General features: G+C 42.5%; 1 protein-coding gene across 5 annotated transcripts in view; it reads right to left on the reverse strand.

Moving 5' to 3' along the window:
• Nucleotides 1–16,915, reverse strand: part of ADGRD1 (adhesion G protein-coupled receptor D1) — a 120,273-nt gene that overhangs the window by 46,461 nt on the left and 56,897 nt on the right. For all 5 annotated transcript variants that reach the window (XM_065032803.1, XM_065032804.1, XM_065032806.1 and 2 more), the window contains 2 exons: nucleotides 12,191–12,264; nucleotides 10,389–10,512 (listed from right to left, as the gene is read on the reverse strand). In XM_065032803.1, the coding sequence (XP_064888875.1) occupies nucleotides 10,389–10,512; nucleotides 12,191–12,264 (198 nt within the window). The remainder of the gene's footprint in view (nucleotides 1–10,388; nucleotides 10,513–12,190; nucleotides 12,265–16,915) is intronic.

Below are 16,915 nucleotides of genomic sequence, written 5' to 3' on the forward strand. Positions count from 1 at the left end.
AGTTGAGGCTGAAAGACTTGCCCATTAGGCTAGACATGAAAAATCCTTTGATCTGTATCTAGAACAGAAAACCTACTTATTTATGTATCACTAATGAGCACTCGTATATACAACGCAGCACAACAACCCATCAGAGAGCTAAATGGGCTACAGACACACAAAATACAACTGGCCGGACCGGAGCGTCTGTCTGGGCAGCACCGGGCGCTCTCTGCCCAGCGTCCCCTTCCACGTGTCCCCTTCTCTGGCCCTTTTTCTCATTATTCACCTCTCAGGCAGTTGTCGGCATGTTTTCTGCCTTGCCAAGGAGGTATTTTTGCTTTCTCCAGAGGAAGGGACATTTTGGGTGAGTATTAATCTATAATTTTCTTCTTTACATAGTGCAGAATATCCCCGTGTCTGCCTTTAGAGGCAACCCCTCAGATAAAGGGCTGAATTCTAATACTTAAAACAAGCTTTGTCACAGCCGATCCTGAAAGGGTTTGTCCACATACCAAATTACAGCTTCACAATTTAGCCACCGAAAGCAGTAATTTCACTGTCTAAACTGCTTTTGAAATCTCCTTTCTGAAAAGCAATTCATCTTCTTCCAATAAAAGGCAAATTCTTGAACCAAAAAAAGCTTCGCAGCCTTAAAAAATAAGCCCTGCAATCTAAGGACTATATTTGCCCTATCATTTGTATTTTAGTGTTGCTTACTGGTAGAACACAGAATTTGCTATTTTCTGCATGTGCTTATATAACATATACATTGCATGAACCCAACTTTTTTTTGTTTACTGGCACAAATGTAAGACAAGACAATAGCATTTTGCCCTAAGTTCAAACACAAGAGCGAGTCGGTGTCCTTTTTGGTCACCTTTCCATCCCAAAGCAGCATTCCTACCACAAAGTTAATTACAGAGACATATGGCTTTTACTCTATTGAAGCGACTGGGAGGATCAGCCGCTGGCCGGGGCTGAAATCGGCTCTCAAACCCTTCTGCAAAGGCTTGAAACGATCTCTTCTGAGACATTTCTTGGGGTGAAAAATTAAGGCTCGGCCAACCCTATTGAGGCTGCACCTTTAAAATGCAATCTGAATCCAATTAAGAAAAGGATGAATAATTAACTTTGGCAGCCTGAGTGTTTCAGAGACATTAAAACATTGGCCTCGACTGATGAAGCTAATGGTTTTAATTGCCTCCAGAAAGGCTGCTGAAATTCAATTTCTGTCCAGTGAGGCCTTTATTTATATATTAAATAATAATAACAATACAAGCCTCTGTTTACCTTCAGCTTGCCAAGCACTTTGTTAGGTACATAACATCATGTTTTCTTTTCAAATTAACGTTCGTGTTTAGTTCGGGAGGCTCAGTCTGCTCACTGAGAACACAAGGAGGATTTTTGTGTGGCCAAACCTAACGGCACAACCACAGCTCACAGAAAAAACAGGGTCGCTTGACACAGAGACTGCTTGTATAGAGCCACAGTGTGCCACATACCATGAGTTTAGAGAAGAAAAGCCTCTGAGAGCGATGCTTTGCAGGGCTATCACCTTTATCAGCCACTTCCAGCAGAACTGCTTTTGAATTCCCATTCTCTATTAACTCCATGACTCCTAGTGAGCAGCAATAAAGTGCTACGAATGGGGCTTTTCAGGATTAGAGGAACTTCTTCCCATCGGCAGCCCAGCCTGGTGGTTGGCTGCTTATTTAAAACGTTTCACCATGACATGAAACATTTAGAATTTCCCCAGATATCTCTGCAAAGGTATTAATTAGTATTCTTAAAACCCCGCGTTGTCTTTTAAAGTAGTTCTGGGCGAGATGTCATGAAGCAGTGGGTAATCTCCTCATTACAAATCACACGCAGCAAGTTTTGAGTTCGGTAAAGCCTGAAGGAAGCGCTCAAGTTGCCAATGTTCCCAAAGTATCATAAAGTTTGGGGATTAGAAAATCGTAGAATCATAGAATGTCCTGAGTTGGAAGGGACCCACAAAATCAGATATTTGCAATTCTTCCTCACGCCTCTGTTGGTGTAACACAAAGCAGTGTGGTTTTCCTGCCATCATGTCAGACCTAAGACTTGCAGTGCTTCTCCAGAACTGTTCAATGCCGTGTTGACAGCAGATTGTCCGCTGTGATACCAAAGGAGCTACTTTTGCCCATACACCTAAGACTTGTCCATCTGTTTCAGCAAGAGCAGACTCATCCTGTTCTCCAATTAACAGCCAAAAGTCCATCAGCGAGTCCAACAAGGAGAACAAACCCCATTGTGGGGCCAGCGGGCTCTGGCGGGCAGAGAGATGATGGGCTCTTGCCAGACTCTGGGATTTTTCAGAGCGGTTGAGGATAATTAAATACCCAGCTCCCAGTAAAATTCAATGAATGTTAGTATGTCTACTTTCCTTATCCCAGGCTTGGGCTTTGATTCAGAAACACACACTTCAACTCAGGAGCCAAGAACCTCCCGGTACCCAGCCCTGAACTGCCCCTGCACCAGGCTTTGGGGAGAAAAAGGGCAGAAAATGGCCAATACAGGAGACAGACGAAACTTAAGAGTATGGAATGACTAAGTTTAAAGATATTCAACAGAGAACAGTCATGGAAAAAGGTGCAGTATCATAACATTTTTATGGGGAAATCCTTTAGACAGCAAGATGACCCAGCTGCCAAATGGCTCAGTGCTTTCATTTTCACCATAGGAATGAAGTCTGTGTTATTTTGTTAAATATTCTGATTAGAGTCCTTCTCAAACTAAAGAGCTCTTTTGACCATTAGAGAACTCTCAAATATTTGTGCTTTTCCAAAATAAAAAAGTATTTTTTTGTTCTCTGCTGAGTGAAATTCAGCTATTGCCAAACAGTTCTCTAAGGAATTTGAGGGATTTCATATCCTGCAGCATTAGTCCAGCTTTTTCCATGTAATTCTATGGGATTCAGGTCAGAACAAGAAATTCTCCTATTTCCTCTCATCAAAATTAACAGAGCTGCACTGGCAATGGAATGGAATAGCAAAGAATGAGCAATGGCTCAGGGTTAGAAATTGGTTGTAAGAGGATCAGCTTTGATGATCGCTCTTAACTGACAATTGCCAAGTTCCAATGGTGGCCGCTGCGCTCCCCATCTTCAAGGCGCTCAGCTCCTTTAGGAAACTCCTGGACCCGCTGCTACACTGTCCGTCCATCAACAGCTCCTGGGCCAAACGTCTTGTTGCTATTGAGAGTTGAATCCACTGCTTTACTACCCAGTTTGAACTCTAGCAAGAAAATAATTCAGATTTGCTTTTTGTCTAATATCACTTCCATAGTTTAAAATAAACATAAAATAATCAGCAAGTGATAAGTCAGTAGCACAAAAACAGAAAGTGAGAAAAGCGCATTAAAACGAAGTATAACGTAACCACACTTAAGAATGTGTTCCAATAGCAAATGGCAAATTTCAACAATGCAAAAACCACAATTACTTTTGCACCAACCTAATAAATACATCAGCTGATTTGTCTTTGTTCACCTGATGGGTAGAGGCTGCTTAAACTGTCTGCAGAGGTCTCCTCAGCTAAGTAAACTGTCAATGGTAATAAACAAGGACCAAAAGAATTGGAATGCCTATCCAATTTTTAAATATGCAGCAGAGAAGAAAAATGGCTGGGCTAAGGCATTATTCTTTGTATGTTCCCAGCAATGCAAAACATGCTGAGAAAAGTAATTATATTAAAATTGCAAAACAGCAGAAATCAGAAAATGCCACATCATTTCCATTTCCCTGTCCTGTTGGATTATATAGGCTGAACCTCAGCTGGCTGAAAAATTAAGAGTAGAGTTTATCACTTCAGATTGTTCTTTTAATCCCCCCTGAGTGCAATGTTTGATTAATAACTGCAATATTAGATTTAGGAAAATAATGTTACCAACTTACAAATTATACACCTATGCACCATGTTTTTAAAACATTTGACAATATTAGGACACTTTCAAAACAGTCTTTATAGACACAAATAGATGCACTTTGTTGTCAGTCAGCCACACATTGTCAAAACTTGCTGTCAAACTCAGCTATAACATGACAAAATAGAAACACACATATTGCCCAAAAGAAGGAATTTGGGATGTCTTTCCTTTTGTGGACAGAACCCCACAGCCAAACCCGGGGCTCCCTAAAGATGCTATGAGTGGTCTCTATAGCTCCAGCTGCAAGATCAGAAGCTTTTAAATATTTTCCTCTTTATAAATGCTGCTCTGATTCAAGCCCATTGGTGGGCAGCTTGAACTGTATTGATTGATTCTCTCTTTCGAATTATGGAAGAACAACTACAAATGGGATGGACAAAAAAGCATCTAACTTTAGAAATGTCGAAAATGCGTTTAAAGACCTGAACAATATCTGCAACAGATTGTATGACACTATTACCTTGCTGGAAATGCCCATCCACATGTGAACTTTATAGCAGTCATTTTTATATCCTGACAATTGGAAAAGACAGAAAGAGGATAAAATAGGGGGAAAAAAAAAATCTAAGGGCCATAAACATTACATTTGTGTCCTGCCTCGTTCATTCTGGGAGGGGGACCCAAAGCTCAAAGTCTATGTTGCTGTGGGAGACAATTTCCCCTTTAAAAGAACTGTTGAACTCTGGGTCCCCAGGTGTCCACCATCCTTTTGCTGAAATGACATTTATGTGGCAGATGGTACAAATAGCCTGGCATGCTTTGTGGTTGTTGGATCACTATAAAAATCAAACCTGCCAGATGGCTGGCGTGTCTCCTGGCAGGAGCATAGGGCCCACTGACTGATGAGAGGAACTAAAGCTGCCCAAAATAAAAATAATAGCTTTTAAAACGTGGCTTCTTCCATGCTGGGTTCGATTCCTGCTGTCTAGGAAGTACCTTGTGCCATGGCTCCATCTGACCGCCCCAAGGAGCCTCCTCCCAGCCTCATCTGTCTCCCAGCCCAGCAATGGGCATCTCTCCTCCAGCCATTGCTCTCAGTGGGAGGTGCCGCTGGTGCGGGAGGTGGCCTTGAAGCTTGGGATGTCCCCAACCCTGCCAGCAGAGGATGCTACTCAAGGAAACATGTTCCACCTCCTCCTCTGCTGCTCCTGTCCAGGCCCACGGCACAGAGCAGGACTCCTGTCCTACCGTCCCACAAGAAAACCACCACAGGGAGCGTGTCACCCCGAGCGCCCTCCACTTGGACATAAACAGCCAACAGAAACCAGTGTAAACATGTCAAACTAAATGGATTATTTCTTTTTCCTACCGCAGCTATATTAATGCACCATTGTCTCCCTAACTATAACATTGCAGCACTGGCTTGTTCTGATTGCAGCCGATGAAGCCAAAGCTGGAACACTGTTCTGTGGGTCGAGGAATGAGAAAGACAGACGCGAATCCCCAGGAGTGCACCTTGAGCAATGATTTGCTGTCAGGGATGTTTTCCCCCATCAGAAAGAGCAGCTTGATCAGAGCAACGAGTTCTCCAGAGGAGGGGAACACGAGTTCGTTTGTATCTGCACAACTACTCTGAAAGTCCCATTTTGTTAAGGAGATGCAACTGTAAAATTCTCAATCTGGCTAACTTGATCAGTGTTGTGAGAAGACTTCTCAACCAAGTTTCCAAACTCTGTGCTGACCCTCATTACATCCATGCAGCTTCACAAAGGCAACCAAGGGCTGAACATGTCCCTTCAGGAACATTCTGCTCATATTCAGTCACATTTTACCTTCAATTAACTTATTTATTCATTTAAACCAATTCATCATCACTAATCCCCAGAACTCCAAACAAACGCCATCATTTCTCAAATTAAAACAAACACAATAAATGAATCTCAGCAAGCAAGCATGAACTTGGGCCAGCCGTGACACAGGCTTAGCAGCAGAGTGACAAAGACACAAATAATTCTGGCGTTCCACGAGGGCCAATTCATCAGCAGGCTAACAGGTCAGTGCCAGGCTGACATCTGAGCACCACATGGTCCTACGTTTTTCCAAGATTGTCATTTTATTCCTGAAATAAACTTGTTAAACTGCTAATCGCCTGCCTCACTGACAGCAGCTAAACTGCGCCCATGTGTCTCAAGCTGATCGGTGTTGTCCACATCGTTCTTTCACAATCACCGTGACTTCAGTGTGTTCGAGCTCTTGTTGAAACAATCACAAAATCTGGAGTAGTGTTCAACTACACTTGTGATATGAGCTTGGTTTTAGCTAATTCACAGCACTCAAAGCTCTTTTTCTCCGCACACCACCGTATAGCACACATCTAAGTTAAAATTGCAGAATTTAAATGTTTTCTTTGTGACCTCTCTTTCACTTTTTCTCTGAAAAACGGAATGAAAGTGCTTTTCCATCTCAGCAGATTTCAGTCTCTGTACATTACTGCCAGCTGGAATACAGTAGAATAGTGGCTGAATTAATCTAACCTGCTTTGGGTAAAGATCAAGAACAAAAATCAAGAACTCGCACGTTGTTCCTAAGAACTTTGTATAATATCCATGCTACCTGGAAATCAGGCCCACCTGACAGCCTGCCCCATAAATGTCTAACAATTTGTCAGCATTCCCCATCTTGCAATACTTCAGGTATTCATGAGAAAGCACCATTAGATGCAAAATATCCTACAATTTTGTCCCTATGAATGTCTCACTGAAACAAAGCAAAATCCACATGGCATCGTAACTCCTCTCCAAGCGGGTGCATGAATTATTAACATAGTTCTGTACCTTGTAATAAAAACGCTATGGTAAAGAGTCTTGAGAATATATAAAGGCATTTATGCCCACAAGAAATGCACAAACTGCATAAATATATAGAGACATCTGCTGGTTGTTGGTGGAGAGAAGCTGAGCTGGACCAGTCCCAGCGGGAAGGGAGGCACTGGGTTCATCCAGGCTCACGGGGTCTGGCTCGTGCTATATTCTGTCGGTGGAAAAGCCAGACTTGACCATGCGAGGGAACAAAGAGAGGGAGCTAAGCAAGGAGATTCTTGCTTAAATTTAGCATAACCCAGAAGAAAAATCACCATCCTTGACAAAGAGTTATCATAGGATGGTTTGGGTTGGAAGGGACCTTAAAGATCATCTTAGAGGATCGCTTATTTTCAGTATTGCTTAGAGACGCTTTGGCTTTGTCTGAATTTAGAGTGCGATGTACTCTCCAGTTGCGAACAGCAAACTGTCTTTAAAAACCTGCATTGTCTTAATAACGGAAAGCTTACTCTTTTTTTTTTTGTTATTTTTAGCAAAAAGATAATTATTCTGGTGAAAATGAGCCGAGTCAAACACTCCTTGCACTGGAGCTGCCCATCAGCAGCGTTCTCTCCAGGGATGCTCTCCCAGCTCTGGAGCTGCTCCATACCTACTGCTCTGCACCGCATCTATTTAGACTTGAGAATGGTTGATATCCCCCTTTGTATTTGTATTAACTCTTTTCTGTGAAGCTGCCTGCCTTTCTGCAAGGCAAGGTAGAATTATTCATCCCGGCTTTTAGTTCTCCAGACCATTGCATTAGATTAAAGGTGGTTACGGCGCCCTTGGAGGGGATGTCTGCCTGTTTCTGCTGCCCTGAGAGCTGCCCTTACCCATGGGATGGAGAGAAAGGGAAATGGGACTTTCTGTAGAAAAAATGCAATATAAAGCACCCAAAGCAGAATTCCAATGAAGAATACAGCTACTTTTTTTGTACCAAAGTACAGCTTTGGATGAAAGCCTCCCCAGTTTTCAGGCAATCCATTCCCAATAATTTATTTACATTTTTTTGTGAAAAGCAGAGCTCTTTTGTAAAAAAAACCCAGAATCTAGACAAAAAATAAATATTCTGTCAAAAACGGTGTTGATGGGGAAAAATTTCATCCATTTCTATTTATACAGCCACAGCTATATAATAACTATAAAACCAGAACTGTTCAAATGTGGGCAGTTTCATACACCCACCCTCGCTTTTTCTTGTCTCATTTATCTGTGCACTCCATTTATAAAAAGAAAAATAAAATATACAAAAGTTCAAGATCAAATACAACACCATTGTAACAATTTCTTAAAGCACTGACAACCTGGTATTCAAATGGGTGATTTATATGGGCCCTTTGAACCTCGGCTCATGAATTTCAGAACACGGTGAATAAACACGTATATGTGTTTAAAATCTACAACATTTTAACATTTACTTAACAGGGTTCCAAGGGCGCCCAGGAGAAGTTCCCAGTTGTGTAGTTGATTCAGGAGGCTCTATTGCTTAGACATGTGAAGCAAATACTTAGCAAATGTTTTAGGAATTTGCAACTGAGCGTAATCTGCTTGCACAGCCCAAAAGCCAGGCAGCTCGCCTTTGCTTGAATCTCAACTTCACGCCAATTACCCAGTGAAGACACCTTTTTCTTCTTCCACTGGTTAAAATATTACTACTGCAAGATAATCCTAAATATTCAATTTTAATGGTATATCTTGGTCAAAGATTTGGGATGAGATCTTCTAATGAACTCTGAGAGAGGGACCAAATAAGAGCCCAACCAGAGGAACTGCAATTAAAGCACATCACAGGATGACATCCTTCACTGGCTTCATGCGAAGCTCTTCAGGCAAAGCTGCGTTTTATTACGGGTATGAAGAGTTCCTAGAAAAATGATACTTGGAAACCATCTGGGGTCATTAGGTGCTTTATAAGTAATAAAGGTAATAATGGTTAGATAAAAACTGGGTGACCTGAACAGGATACCCTCATCTTAACGTGGTTTGACTAATGCAAAGCGCTGTGGGTATTAAGCTCTTTGGACAGCAAACCATGTTATTCCAACCTGTGCCCCTGACTTGGATGGCATTACACCACCTAACCAGGATTACTATGTGAGTAGCTGTGCTAACAGTGTTATTGAATCAGTAACTCCCAATTGCAGTTTGGGATGATTCATTCCAAAAGGCTTTGGAGCTGCTCAGTGGAACAACCCTGATTAGAGTTCCCTTATGCTGCAGCCCGACTTCTGCACCCATCTGCAGGAACCCCTGTGCTGTCCTCACACGCAGCCCGTCCCGCAGCAGGAGCTGTCCGGGCAAAAGCACTGCCTAAAAGAAGAGCAAACCTATTCAAACCAATTCACAGGAGCCTGAGACATGGACATATAGTCAATGCATCCACGCCAAGAGAGCTGACAAAGCCCCCCCAGCTGTACCGCAGAGAACACCACGCTTGTTAGCAGCACACGGTGACAAACGTGACAGTGGGAGTCCTGCGGTCCTGCCGAAGCTCTTCTTCAGTCTGTTAATTTATGTTATTAGGATGGTGTATGTGGAGAGCTGAGAATCTGCCAGAGACTATAAATTTGACAGACAATCGGTATACATTTCTTTAAATGTATGATTTGTAAATGGTTTCTATTATGCATTCACTGTTTATTAACCAAGGGTTGTCTGAACAGGGCTTCATCCTTACCTCCATCTGATCCTCCCTGACGGGAGCACACCCAAATAAAGCAGTAAAAACGTATTTCTCATGCTCATGGCTGTGCTGTCTGTCTGTCTGTCTGTCTGCAAAGATCCAGGACAGGGCTGAGCTTGCCTGGTGCTGAGTTTTGTAGGAGTCCTTGAGCAGGCACGAAGCAGCAGCTCCCCTGCAAGGAGCAGACACTGCTCCAGCTCCAGGGGAATCTCAAGGTATCATGAAGAGAAGAACACCCCTAGTGAGGAGAGCAACGTGTTTGCCGTCAAAGCTCCATCTGAAAGTAGTGATGAGCATGAATAGCAAGCATAAGGTGCTGGGTAAACAAGGAAAGTGTCATATTGCAGCTGGAAAGAGGCTTGCTTGAAAACTCTTTGGAAAAGGAACTGAACATAGAGAAAACTGTACATAAGGGGTTCACTCTCTACTCTAAAGCATCAGTTTGTTTCTCATGTTCCTTTTACACAAGCACCTGCTTGGCAATGGGGTGAAGAGCGAGCGGCAGGGAGGCACTTGGGGAGCCGGCAGGGCCAGCAGGCAGCAGAGCTTCACACGGAGGGCAAGCTTGGCTCTCCATGTTCCACAAGTCTCACTACCAAAACCCTTAAAGAGCCACATCTTCAGCTATCTCTGTCTTTACATTTAACCATAAAAGCCAGAGTCATTTGAACAATGTCTTCTACTGCTTTTTCTGCTTAATACTTCAAGAAATCATGCCTGAAGAATGAGAGCAAAGAGAATTCCCACCTACCACAAATGTGTTTCATTTCATGCTCCATTTCAGTTACCAAAAGTTTAAAAAAAAATAAATAAAGTCAAGAACTATTAAAACATCATCCCAGAAAGCAAGAAAAGGAATCAATCTGAGTTGTGTAAAAATTAGCCTAGTTTCAATCACTTACTGTGGTGTGAGGATGCAACTGGTGTATTTATGCTTTGGTTTGGACAGACAGATTTATTCCTTTGCTCAATCTCACCTTCAGAGGCACCACTTGCATCAGAATGGCGAAGTTGGTGAGATGGTTACAAAGACACACTGAGTGGTTGAGGTCCCCGCTCTCTCGTACACAACCTTTGTTAGACCAGACGCCCGTTCCATTGCTGCAAAGCACACAAAATTGGAACATAATCTCTATCAAAAATGCATCTTACGCAGGTTAATTTGACATGCATTATACTATAAAGCAGATATAAAGATGTGAAAGCCATGTCAGGCTAGTGCATCCACAAACACTGCTAGCGTCTTCTCAATTCCATCATGAAAATAATTAAGGAAAATATTAACCAGAACAGGTCCAAAATCAAACCCCTACATGAATGTCACTAGAGATTTCTTCCCAGTTTTACAACAAATGAGAGATAACTACATTTTTTTCTTAACATTGTGCAACCCACTTATGGCATTTCACCCACCTAGCCTCAAATTTCTATGTTGTGAGAACTATAGTATTGAAGTCAATAAGCACAAGTCAAAGTCAGCGTATTGTATCTGCTGCCTCTCCCTTATCCACTCATCCTGCCCAGTTAATCCATTCAGACTGATTGAGGCTCCATGGGCTCAGACACCCGAGGTCGCCCACCCAAACTGCTTAACCCTGTATTACTTTTGATATTATTCCAGGTCCTGAAGCGAGACGGAGTGATCTGTGCTTTCCTTGGCGCTTATTTTAACGATAGGTATTACCTCACCCTTCTTCTCTCCTTTGGGACCCTCCTTGAGTTCTCAGAGAGAGTCCGTCATAGGTCAGAAACAAACTGCTTGTTATTTAATTACCATGCACTGGGGAATAAGACCATCTTAACACAAATAAAACTCATTAGGAGGGACAGATTTTGTATTTCATTTCCTATCCTGAGGCAAAGCCTCGAGGGCCCAGGCCCCGATGGAAAACAGTACAGAACAATGGCCCAGCCATATTAATTTGCTTCAGTGAAATCTGTTTCTAATTTACCGTAATTTGTGCGTAACCATAACAACGAGTAACTGCCAACAGCTGGGGCGGTTCAACAGGCTTGAAACAAAACTGGAATAAAACAATCGCGGTGACGTTCCCACGTGCGTGCTGGACGGGAGGGATGGCGGCGCCGCGGCCACCGCTACAGCCATCAGGCTTATACCCTATGGCTCAAAAATGGCTAATCCCCATCAATTCCAAATTTCACTATTTGTATTCCTTCTCAGTTAGTTCAGCAAGAGCAACACGTCTGGAAACCAAAACCAGATGAAATATATTCAGAGCTTAAAAAAAGTGGCTACTGCTTTTCCATTGCTCCTGTTTTATGAGAGGAATTTAAGGCGATGTTTAGTTCTCTTTTATTCTAATTTGCATTCAGGGCCATAATATTTCTTCATTCCACGCGTTGTCCAAATTCACAGGTCTGAAAGAGCTGTGGTGTGACACAGGCACAGATCGAGCAAAAATAATGGCGCTGCTGGAGGTTTTCCATTAAAACATCCAAGAATCTGCCCAAGAGAACACACTCAGAAACCGTGATAAGCACGATTTGTATCAGTCTGCACTTTAGTTTGGATTCCAAATTTTTTCAGTCTTTCAGTTACCTGCCTAATGCAGGATCTGTGAATAACAAGTCCCCTATTTACGGGAAGAAGTCACTATGAGATTGTGGTTTTTGTAAACCAGTGGCTCCATTTCTTTAACTATTTCCATGAAAGCAAGCAAACAAAAAGAATCTAGCTAATATCTAGCATCAATTATGTGCATCGATCATATGCAATTTAATTAAACCAAGGTAAAGAATTTGAAGTTATGTTACATACCTATAGTCCAGAAATGCACAGTAAAGATGAACTCTGTTACTCTTGTTTAGCGCTTGGCTGTATTGTTTGGGAGTCTGCAAGAAAGAAAATATAACCCTGAAGTAAAGTTTAAAAAGGACAAAGTTCTGCTATTCAACTACTTTAAATTCTCATTGCTATAATAACTTCAATAGACTTATTCTAGATTAACACGCCATAATGGAAAGCCAATATTGTCAGTCTTTGTGGCTTTAACACAAACTCCAAACCTGAAAAGGCTGGTATTCAGTCTTAATTTCACACACTGGGGTTAAGCTCATGGCGCTTTGAGAGAGAAATCTGTGTCCCATTTAAATAAATAGCCAACCAGAATTATTTATTGTATATAAGCACAAATATATATGTTATTTTTTGCAGGACTGGGTGTTATTCTTCAGCATATATTTAGCTTTGTTGGGTTTTGTTTTCATTAGGTAATAAAAATCTCATATTTTAGGATTAATAACATCGAAATACATGGATTCCAACAGCCAGCTCACAGATATTTTCTTTCCACGATAATGACTATTTTAAAACACACAATCCAGCTGAAAGAGTGATGCCATAATTCAAGATTTTATTTTAACACACCTTTGCATTATGGTGACATAATTTCTATCTTCCATAAACAGATTGAGCCACTAACTCAGTCTCCTCCATTCAGGAAGCCTTGAGACACCAGCTTCATGACAAAATAATTCAAAATATGTTGGAGTGAAGTAATAGTTTGTTATACACAAAATATGCAAGCTAGAGGATTTCAAGCATCTGTTCAACTCTTTCTAATACATAAAACCACAAAGTCCACCTTGTGTTAGACTCTAACTTAAAGAATTGGTTTTATTATGATTACAACTTAAATAAATCACTGGTGAATCAACAGCCCTCGGATTATTGCAACATGATTCTGCTGTCAAGCCAAAAGATAACCAAGTATTGCTTTCCTTGTTTTAGAAGGGGAAAACCCGCCCAACCTCATGGTGCAGAAATTCCAGCAGCATCTCTGATGCAGTCGTCCTCCTCTCCCCCCGTCCAGCACCCAGTGCCGGGCACCGGGCAGCACGGTTCCCTCCTTACCCGCGATAATAGAGTGTTTCTGCCCCACCCGGGACACTCACGCTGGATTTCCACACGCCTCAGGTAGCTATGCTGTAGATAAGGCCATTGATTTCTTCTCAACTCGCATCTCCGGATAACACAAATGGAATTTTCTTATCTCGTGGAGCAACATCCCTGAACAAAATTTCTAGTTCCTGGCCTCACCCTGTTTTCCCTAAACCATGACAGAACCAGCCGAGGCGGCGGGTCGGGCACGCACAGCAGCGCAGCTTGGGGAAAAGCGGAGTTTGCTGTTCATCTGCCCAGGGTCTCTGCTTCCTTCTGTGACTCTAGTGCCATCCTGGAGCCTTTTTCCACACAGGGATCAAAGCAAATGGTAAAACCCCCCGTTCTCACAAGTGTGCCGCGCTGGGAAGTGATGATGGGGCAGAATTCACGTCCCACATGGCCAGGAAATCTCACTGATATAACCCCCAGTTTGCTCATGCCACTTACTGCCCAGCTCTGGTGAGAGAGATGTAATAAAACCAAATACTTGACGTTAATTATTATAATACAGAAGAGTTCTTCCCCATCTATGAGAGCCCTTCTCCCTCTGAAAGCCCCCACAAGCCTTCAGGGTCAGACTGGTACGTTCCCTCCTAGATCTGTCATTTCGGAACTTCTCATTCCTTTCAGAAGGTGCAAAACTGCCTCCTGCAGCTTCAGTTCATTTATTTGTGTTAGGAGAGTTTGTTCTGTTTTACCAGCGGCAAGGGCATGTAGCATAATATTTGTCCATTATGCTGTATAATGTTATGTCCATCATGTCTATTGCTTCCCTGAAGTCAGCAATTGAAACAATTCATAGTCAGTTTGCATTACAAATTACTTCGCTTGTACAAGAGACAAACAGTGGCCAAGAAAAAAGTAAATTAAAAAAAAAAAAGAGAGAAAGCTGCTGTAGTAAGAGCTCAGACCATACAATAACTGCCATTTCTGATCGGTAAGGTATCTGCACATAAATCTTGATCCTTAACACACTGACTGCAAAGGACAGCACAGGGTCAGGCTGGAAGAAGACACAGTACTTCAGCTGCCTATCTTTTTGCACAAATAAATCCCAGCTTTATGCTTTACCCTCTGGCAAGGGACAAATTATTGTTTTTCCCCATCTTTAAACACACATGTCACTGATTAGACAAAGAACTACCCCAAGTGTGGCTATACAGTCTCTGAGCTGTCCAGAAAGGTGTGTGCACCCACACGGAAAAAGAACCCATAAATAATGCGTTTACAAGAGGGGTCCATACCATTTTGCCTATTCTCTTCAAAAACATCTCCCATTATGTAGGCCTCAAAAGTGCTTTTTATAACTGCATAAAACACTCATCTTCCGAGACTCCATCGGAAGTTCTGCACCGAAACCGTCATCAGAACAGAAAGCCCCGCAACGTATAAGAAACTTGCTAGAATGAGGTGTAAACCCTCTCTGATCTTCACCAGCTCTACTTCAAAGGACTCTCTAATCTATGAAAAGCAAACTGGCTGTCCCTCGAGTCTGCATTTCTTAAGTTAAACTGTGTGTGACAGCTCCTCTGTGCCTTGGATCCTGTAGCACTGAAGATATTGATTTAATGACACTGATAACAGAAAGTTTAATATACAAGCAGGCTTTTACGCTAAAAGATTAAGTCACTTGAGTGCTTATAAAAGCCTGTGAAAGGACAGTTGCTGCAGCTTTCAGTGCTGCGGAGAGGGAATGTACCGGCACGCTCAGAAATACAGGATCTGTGCATCAGTTCTCACCAGTCTAGGTTCTTTATATTAGTCCTTCTGCATGCGGAGGGCAGCTTTTGCAAAAAATAATCACATTAAAAGAGCAAATCAACCTCTTGTCGCTGAGAAACCCTGCAAACGCTATGTCTGGAGCAGGAATCTCGAGGAAGGACCATCTGTTCATACCCTGGCTGCTCAGCATCCCTCACACTAACTACTGGCTCTCAGTACAATGCTCAGGATTACAAGCAAGCCCCAGAAAGTCGCTGTATGCGCTGAGAGCAGCCGGAGACATGCGTGGATGTGTGATGGGGATACGGTCCTTATGCTGCTGGGAACTAGGCATGAGGCCACGGTCAGTGGGTGAAGAGGCCAAGAAAGGGGCGTGGGGCTGCAGGGCTGCTGGAATCCTTCAGGAAAACCTCGCTGCGGGAAATGTCAGGAACGCAACTGCAGAAGAACAGGCAGGCAGCTGCTGCCGGGACGGCTTGCCAAGGAGGAGCCGCCAGGCCGAGGGTGGGGTGACGCTCGAGGACATCAGCTCGTTTCTCCTCTCCTCCCCTGAATCTAAAAAGCAGACATTTAGCTGCATAGTGGTGGCCACCATGGAAGCGATGGTGTTCACCTTCGAATTCAATGTTTGTTTCTCTGATGTGAAGGACAAACCTGTGGGCCAGATCTGCCGTTGATCTAAACTCAGCAGCTCCAAGCCCATTGTGTTAGACTTTCTCGCATCCAAAGCAAATGATAATTTACCCTATTAAGTTCAATTTGTCTCTGTTTTACAAAGTACAGCTTTTTGTCTAATTCAGAGATTTCGAAGCCTTGTCTTCTCATCCCCCAAGAACACCGTGGATTGTTTTGAAGGTGGTGAGAAAAGGCACTAAGACAAACAAGGCTCTGGTCGGCATGTCGTGTCTTTTCTGCAGTTCAAAGCCCCACTGAAATGTTCTTACAGCTGTTTGAGTCAAAAGCACTTTGGATTCTGCTTTATGGATTAAATTAGAGACTAAAGTAGTGCTTCTAATTGAAGGATTCCCTGTCCCCACAGTGACCTATCCAAGACCACACTGGTCATCAACTTTCCTTTCCACATTATACGATCTACTTCTCCTTATTACCTAGAAAATTAAAACTTTAAGGTACATTTGCCTACTCCGTTCCCCAAAATAAGACAGAAGGAGAGAAAGAAAGAATAATCACCTGTTTCTATAGTGGCTGTATTGGCTGTTTTCTTCCAAGCTGCATTGCAACAGACCTTTGGTTAGATCACCCAACCATTTTAATTTAGAATCTGTTTGACTGATTCACCCTGAGATGTAACTAGCATATGTAATGAAAAAAGGTTACAAATGCTACAAGAATGAATTTAGCTTATCAATAGGGAATTATAGAGTGTTATGCATAAAAGCCAGACCTTTAGTTGTTCCAGTGTTGTCAACAGAGCTGAGCCAACACTGAAGCTCCCAGGGTCCACACGAAAGCTCACTGAATGTATTTCATAATGGTACAATCATACAGTTAAAAAAATCCCATGATATCACAAAGGGTGGAAGACTGTGACAGAGAACAATATAAAGGAAAAAAGAATAGCGAAATATCAGAGCCTATAAAGACACCTGAAATTACAGAAAGTTGCCATATCTAATTGAATATGGATGCGGTTGGATTCTTCCTTTGCCTGAGGTTAAAAATAGTAAACGTATCAATTTTCTGCAAAGAATATATTCTGCAAAAGCTACACCAATAGCCTTCCTGTAGTCAGTGCCAGGGAACCAGGCAGTTCTGAGCACCAGGTACCTTGCTCAGCCTCACCAAGCCACGTATCAACCACGCTTCCATACGTTCCTCAAAGATCTCAAACACATAACAGTATCTTCCCTTTTCCTT

This window comes from Columba livia, chromosome 17 (genome assembly GCF_036013475.1).
Source record: "Columba livia isolate bColLiv1 breed racing homer chromosome 17, bColLiv1.pat.W.v2, whole genome shotgun sequence".
In the NCBI taxonomy this organism is placed as follows: domain Eukaryota; kingdom Metazoa; phylum Chordata; class Aves; order Columbiformes; family Columbidae; genus Columba; species Columba livia.